We start from the raw sequence: 6,018 nt of genomic DNA, 5'->3' as shown, positions 1-6,018 counted from the left end.
CTCTGTCTCCCCAAAGCCGCTGCAAGCTGCTGAGTGGCTCCTCCTTCCCTTCGGTCCCCAAGATTCACTCTCCTGTTCCACAACCTGTTTCCTCTGAAAGAATCTGACCCTCCTCGATTCTTGGCACGTGAAGGGTCCTTCAGAGGACAGTAGCCAGGAGCACACATAAGCCCGAGATGACTGCCCGTCCCCTGCTCAGATCTGGAACCATACACAAGTGACCAGGGCAAATCAAACTCTGCTAGCCAGGCCTGAGAAAAGATTGATGTATTTTTTTTTTTTTTTTCCTTTTTGAGTTCCAACCCCAAAAATATTCCAGGAAAAGATGGGGGAGGCTGGGCTGGTTCTTCTTCAATGGGCTTTTGCTGCCAAGGACAGTGGACTTGACCCATATCCAGGCTACCCCCAGACCGCTTCTCCCCTGCTTTACTCAGCAGTGAGACAGTAGTGGTGGTGGGGCAGCTGGGAGGGAGGGGCCAGGGCAGTGATGCTTTGGGATAAGAAGTTGAGCTGGGGCAAGGGGAAGGAGCTGCCCATGTGCAGTTACCATTGCTCAGTGACAGAGCCTCAAAGCTTGGCCAGGGCTGAAGGTACCACACGGGTGTGGGTGAGGCAGGCTAAGCAGGATGGCTGCAGCCAAGGAGCTGAGGGAGGGCAGGGCTCAGGGCTGGCCCTCTCCCCTCTAACTGATGATCTGCCGAGGTCGTCCGTAGCCCGTCATGCCGGCCTGGGAGGCCCCTCTGTTGCTGCCCATCTGAAGGCCAATGACATGCTTTCCCTCCTGCAGCTGGCTCTCTGTGAATTCTCTCTTATGCTCCTGCGCTTTCCTAGAAGGGGAGGAACCAAGATAAAGGCTTGCTAGAACTGTGTGTTTTCCACCCATTTTCTGATCCCTCTGTTACATCCTAGCCCAATCTCATTGCCTTCCTGTTTCACTTTTTTCCCTAATCTAGCTTGCCTCATAGGCTGGGGAGACTGAGCACAGGAGGTTGGAAAGGAAGAGGTCAAGGTGTATTAAGGACCCATTATTCCCTGACCGCAGACCCTCACTTCATCCCTTCCTGGCTCTTTGCTTCCCCTAATCCTTCCCGAAAACCTGTTAACACGAGCCGCCTCCCACCCCATGCAGAAAGAGACCCAAGCTCTCTGGGGGCAACATACTTCATAAACCAGTTGGGATCTCCACGGTAGTGCCCATCATTCTTGGTCACTGCCAAGCTGCCCAAAGCCATCAGGGTCCTCTGCACTGCTGCCATGTCTTTGCCTTCGAGAAGAAAGGGGAGAGGAGACGAACATCAGGAATGTGTAAACAAGGTTCCAAGCCAGGGCCAGCCTCTGTCTCTCACAGAAAAATGGCCAAACCAGAGGCAAGAGTTGTCCCCAAATCAAGGGAGGCCTCTCAGTGGGCCCTGAGACCATGGCATGTTATTCTCAGCATATCTCATCCCTGCCGGCGGGCACACCCCTAGTTGTGGCATATTCTGGTCGTTCCCTTTCCCTGCCCAGCACCCTGTCCTCTTGCCCTCCTCCTCCCCCAGCCCCTTCCCCCTCTCTACCTTCAAAGAGGTCAACAGTCTGGAACATGTCAGTCTTGGTGACCCCATAGTCCTCAGCTGCCTTCAGGAACTGGGCCACCTGCTCCATCTGCTTGAAGACCATGGAGGGCGGGTTCTCAGGCACCTTCACTGGCTTGGAGCCATCAGGGTACAGGCTATTCACCAGCTTGCTCAGAATCTGCCAGGCATAGGGCATAGGATGCAGCTTAGCGCTCCGCCCAGGGCTTGGCCTGGGACTCACAGGGTGGTACACCCCAGCCCCACATCCCAGGGTGCCACTCACCACGCCGTTCTTCAGCCAGACCTGGAAGCCCAGGCGCCCACGGTCTGGGCGGCCCACATCAGGGCCACACTGCACTATAATCCATTCCACCAGCCGCTCCTCCAGCTCCTCATCGTATTTCTTCTCGATTTTGGACTGCACTTCTCGGCTCATGCCATAGGAAGGACCCTTGTTGGCCATGTCTGGGGAGAGCTAAAGCAGGCCAGGGTGGAGGAGGGAGGGGCAGAGGGGCAGAGGATCAGGGAGCAGCTCTGCTTTCACCCGTGCCAGGCAGCCTTCTAGCTCTGTACAGGGTACCCAGCCATCCTAGACACTTGCCACAGCACTGCCCATCCAGGCCAAGCTCAGCCCCTAGTCCAGACACCTCTCTGAACTTAAATATCAGGAAATAGGATACCAGATCTTTGGAGGTCTAGAGCAGGGGTCAGTAAACTATTTTTGTAAAGGACAAGACAGAACATATTTTAGGCTTTGTAGGCCATATGGTCTCTGCTGTTGCAGTGTGAAAGCAGCCATAGACAATATGTAACAAATGAGCATGGCTCTGTTCCAATAAAACTTTATTTACAAAAGCAGACAACAAGCTAGATTTGGCCCATGAGCTGTAGTTTGACAACCCTTAGTCTAGAACATTCTTTGCCAAGACCAGTCACAGAGCCACTGGAGAGATCTTCCCGAAGCCACATTGCCCCCACAGCCAGCCAGTGTGTTTGTCCAGCTTCAGGTGTGGGGTTTACTGCCTCTGCCTCAAGGAACCATTACTTCCCACTCTCACCCGAAGCTGTCCCTGGCCTGGAAGTTGGAACGTCAGAACTCCAGCTCTTTGCCAGGTCAGCTCAGCTTCCGGTCTGCAGCTGACGAGAATAAAACTTGCCACTCCAGGCAAGGGCTAGGAAGCCACCAAAGCCCAAGAGCTCTTGGCAAAGAAGCTGCATATCCTCAGAGGAACCAGATGAGACACCTGGTCTACCCATTGACTTCCCCCTCATGCCCTTAGGCTCTCACAACTGGAGGAGCCTGAGCAACCAAGAAGTCAGAGTCCCCCAGGGATGTTCCAGAGCCAAGAGTCTGCCTGCCAGGGAATGAGACGCCCAGCCACCCCAGTAACTACCACCCCAGTGCCTGGGCCTGGCACTGCTCAGGAGTCCCACTCATGGAGAGGGAATGAGACGCCCAGCCACCCCAGTAACTACCACCCCAGTGCCTGGGCCTGGCACTGCTCAGGAGTCCCACTCATGGAGAGGGAATGAGAAGCCCAGCCACCCCAGTAACTACCACCCCAGTGCCTGGGCCTGGCACTGCTCAGGAGTCCCACTAATGGAGAGGGAATGAGACGCCCAGCCACCCCAGTAACTACCACCCCAGTGCCTGGGCCTGGCACTGCTCAGGAGTCCCACTCATGGAGAGGGAATGAGACGCCCAGCCACCCCAGTAACTACCACCCCAGTGCCTGGGCCTGGCACTGCTCAGGAGTCCCACTCATGGAGAGGGGTGGCAGCAGGAGCAGGCCAGGCAGGTAGGTCCCTGGGCGGATGGGGGTGGCTGGGAACAGGAACCTGACCTGGCCACTGATGTCTCCCTAGGGTGCAGTGCCTTCTCTCCAGTGTTTGTCTGAGGAGACTTCCAAAAGAAGTGCCAAAGGAAGGTGAACCATCCCTTGGCCTCAGAGAGGTCAGAGGTTAGGAGAGACACACTGGTCTGAGGTCGGAGGCAGGAGCATGCGCCCCTGGCTCCCTCTCTGGTGAGACCCCTCCCCACCGGCATCCCACCCTGTGGGAAGCAGAGTGAACACCATCACATCCCACCAGTCCCAGGCTAGGTGCCTAGCCTGATGGCCTGTCCTTCCTTTCCCAGAGCTGACGGCCTTTCTGCACTCGAGTCCCTGTCTGGGAAGTGGGGGTTATGTTATCCACCTCAGAGGGCTGTGAAAATGGGACGGTGTTGGTGAATTCTCCCACATACTGCCTGGCCCTTAGCAGAGCTCCTTGAAATGTCAGTTCTTTGCTGCCCAGAGCCAGGCTCCTGGTAATGACCAGGGAGAGGGCCTGCCCTTAACCAAGGAGTGAAAAACTGACCTCGAAATGTCAGTTCTCTGCTGCCTGCTCCAGCCTCCACCCCTTCTCATAATCATTCCCTGAGCGTTCACATGGACTCACTGAAATCCCCACCGTTGGGCATCTCTTTCCTCCCTGCATCTGTTTCCTTATGTGTAAAGTGGGGGTGGGACCACCTCTGAGAATCCAGTTCTCTGAGCACTGGAGATGAGGTGGGCTCCTGGCCCAGCCATCCCTCTCCCTGCCAGTGATGCCAGAGACCCCAAAGGCAGAGTGTTCTGTTCTGCTGCTCAGCTACAAACAGCCAATCCCTCCCTTCACCCTGTGTGTCCCACTCCCCAACCACCCAAGGACTCCTGCACAAAGAACTGTGGTCCAAACCCCCAAGTCAGTTGGGACCAGGTGATTTCGGTAGCCCTGCATCCTGGCCTCCATCCTCCCCAGCCTCTGTCTCAGCCTTCGCACCACCATCCCAGACAGGCACCCACCTTGTCTCAGGCCCTGCTTCTACCACCACTCCACCTGCCCTCATGCCTGCCTTCCCCGCCTGCACCCTTGCTGGGCTCCTGAGGAACAGGATGGAAGGAGAATGTGTCCCCTACCCCCAGCTTCCAGTCTCAGGAGGGTCAGAACAGACAGAACAGGTCAAAGTGGTAAGGCTGAGGGTGACAGGTACGTAACACTGCAGCACCCAGATCTAGAAACAAGATTTGAATTTCAGTCAGAGGGAGGATGAAGCACACACCACCCCCACTCCCGCCCAGTACTGCCATCCTTCCCCTTCTTCCTCCTGGGTCAGAGTCTAAAAGTGGAGAATCCCTAAAAATCCCTTAGAGTCCTCTGATGAGGCCTCCCCAGTCCCGCCTTCAAGCTACTAGGGAGGGAGAGAGGAGGATGACTCTGGGGCGGCCCACCCCGGGGCGTCTCAAGACACTCCCAGGACAGCATAGATGGGCTTGGATCCTCCTGCCCTGTGGTTCCTGCCAGGGCCCCTCCCCAGCTGCCCAGTGGGTGAAGGTGGGCAGTGGAGAAAGAACAAAGTCCAGGGGCAAACAGGTAGGTGGCAACCCCTACCAGCAGAGGCCTAGAAACACAAGTGGAACCAGGGGTCCCTGCAGGGCTGCTGTACCCCTTCTCACTTCCCAAATAGGAGTGAGCACATCTGAACCTCTGAGAGGAAAGGAGGGTGGCTCTTCTCTACTCCATGAACAAACAGGAGTGGCCTGACTACATAAACGCATGCCATCCTCACTGCTACCTTTGGAATAGTAAACTCGAAGGGGAACCACCCTTTGGGAAAAACCAAGGGTCCCAGGCCTGCCCCGCCCATCACTCCAAAGCTCGTCCTTGGCAGTACCCGCCCCCACCCATCTGCTACAGTGGAGGGGACTCCCACTCTCAGACAGTGGAAGGGGCTGTGTATCGGCAGGACAGGCCGCCCCAAACTGTGGGATACAAGAGTTCTGTGGCCCTTCACGTTGTCGCAGGGCTATCCCTGCTGCTCAGGCCCTAGGGACCCGCCAGTGGGACACTGCGCTCCAACACAGGTGCATTCGCACACTCCTCGCCTCTTTGGAGGTCCTCCTAGAGGGGCGACAGACAGCAGAGCCCTGGCCTAACCACCCGGCGCCTGCAGCCTTGCGCACACCCTGTGGATGCAGCTGGCTGAGATGGGGAGCCTCCCTCTGACCCCGGTGGGTGCCACCATCAACTCCTCTGCACCAGCCAGGTCATCCCCGGCATTTCAATGACCCCGGGCTGCCCAGTCTGAGAGATCCGGGACGCTAGCGATCCAGCCCACTCCGCCTGGAGCTTGGGCCTCCATGCCGATTGAGCGGGTGAGTTTCCCCAGCCAGGGAGCTGGCGCCTGCGACCACAGGAGAGCCTGCCTGAGATGCACCCACTGCTCCTGTCCAGCTCCAGCCCGACTTCCCTCCAAGCCCCAGCCAATGCACTCACAGGGCTTCCTCGGGGATCGCAGGAAGGAATGAAGACCTGTGCCTGGGCTTGGACAGACAGGACGGGGCGCTGGCTGGGTGAGGGGTTTAAAGGGCTGCCGCCGTGGTGATGTCAGCCTCCGCCGCTGGCTCGCCCCTTGGCCCCCTCCCTGCTAGAGGAAGCCAGC

The 6,018-nt window shown here is 57.3% G+C and overlaps 1 protein-coding gene across 2 annotated transcripts; it reads right to left on the bottom strand.

Annotated features, from left to right (window-relative positions):
* Positions 1 to 251: 251 nt before the first annotated feature.
* On the bottom strand, positions 252 to 5,915 carry TAGLN (transgelin). 2 transcript variants are annotated; one of them, XM_009006859.5, is made up of 6 exons: positions 5,853 to 5,915; positions 4,496 to 4,590; positions 1,840 to 2,031; positions 1,557 to 1,734; positions 1,162 to 1,264; positions 252 to 827 (listed from the first exon to the last, which is right to left on the bottom strand). In XM_009006859.5, exons 3-6 carry the CDS (start codon positions 2,017 to 2,019, stop codon positions 683 to 685), a joined length of 606 nt encoding a protein of 201 aa, XP_009005107.1. In that variant the 5' UTR covers positions 2,020 to 2,031; positions 4,496 to 4,590; positions 5,853 to 5,915; the 3' UTR covers positions 252 to 682. The 2 variants fall into 2 exon arrangements, with proteins under 2 accessions (XP_009005107.1, XP_002754494.1); XM_002754448.7 differs by lacking the exon at positions 4,496 to 4,590.
* Between the last annotated feature and the right edge of the window lie 103 nt (positions 5,916 to 6,018).

The sequence above is a fragment of the Callithrix jacchus genome, chromosome 10, assembly GCF_049354715.1.
Source record: "Callithrix jacchus isolate 240 chromosome 10, calJac240_pri, whole genome shotgun sequence".
NCBI lineage: Eukaryota > Metazoa > Chordata > Mammalia > Primates > Cebidae > Callithrix > Callithrix jacchus.
This window is presented reverse-complemented; position numbering and strand designations above follow the sequence as displayed.

Excerpts from the sequence above, each read along its gene's own strand:
- TAGLN (XM_009006859.5), bottom strand. The coding sequence starts at position 2,019 with ATGGCCAACAAGGGTCCTTCCTATGGCATGAGCCGAGAAGTGCAGTCC. Across the intron at positions 1,735-1,839 it reads TCTGGCTGAAGAACGGCGTG|ATTCTGAGCAAGCTGGTGAA; the intron begins GTGAGTGGCACC and ends TATGCCTGGCAG. Across the intron at positions 1,265-1,556 it reads GACTGTTGACCTCTTTGAAG|GCAAAGACATGGCAGCAGTG; the intron begins GTAGAGAGGGGG and ends TTCTTCTCGAAG.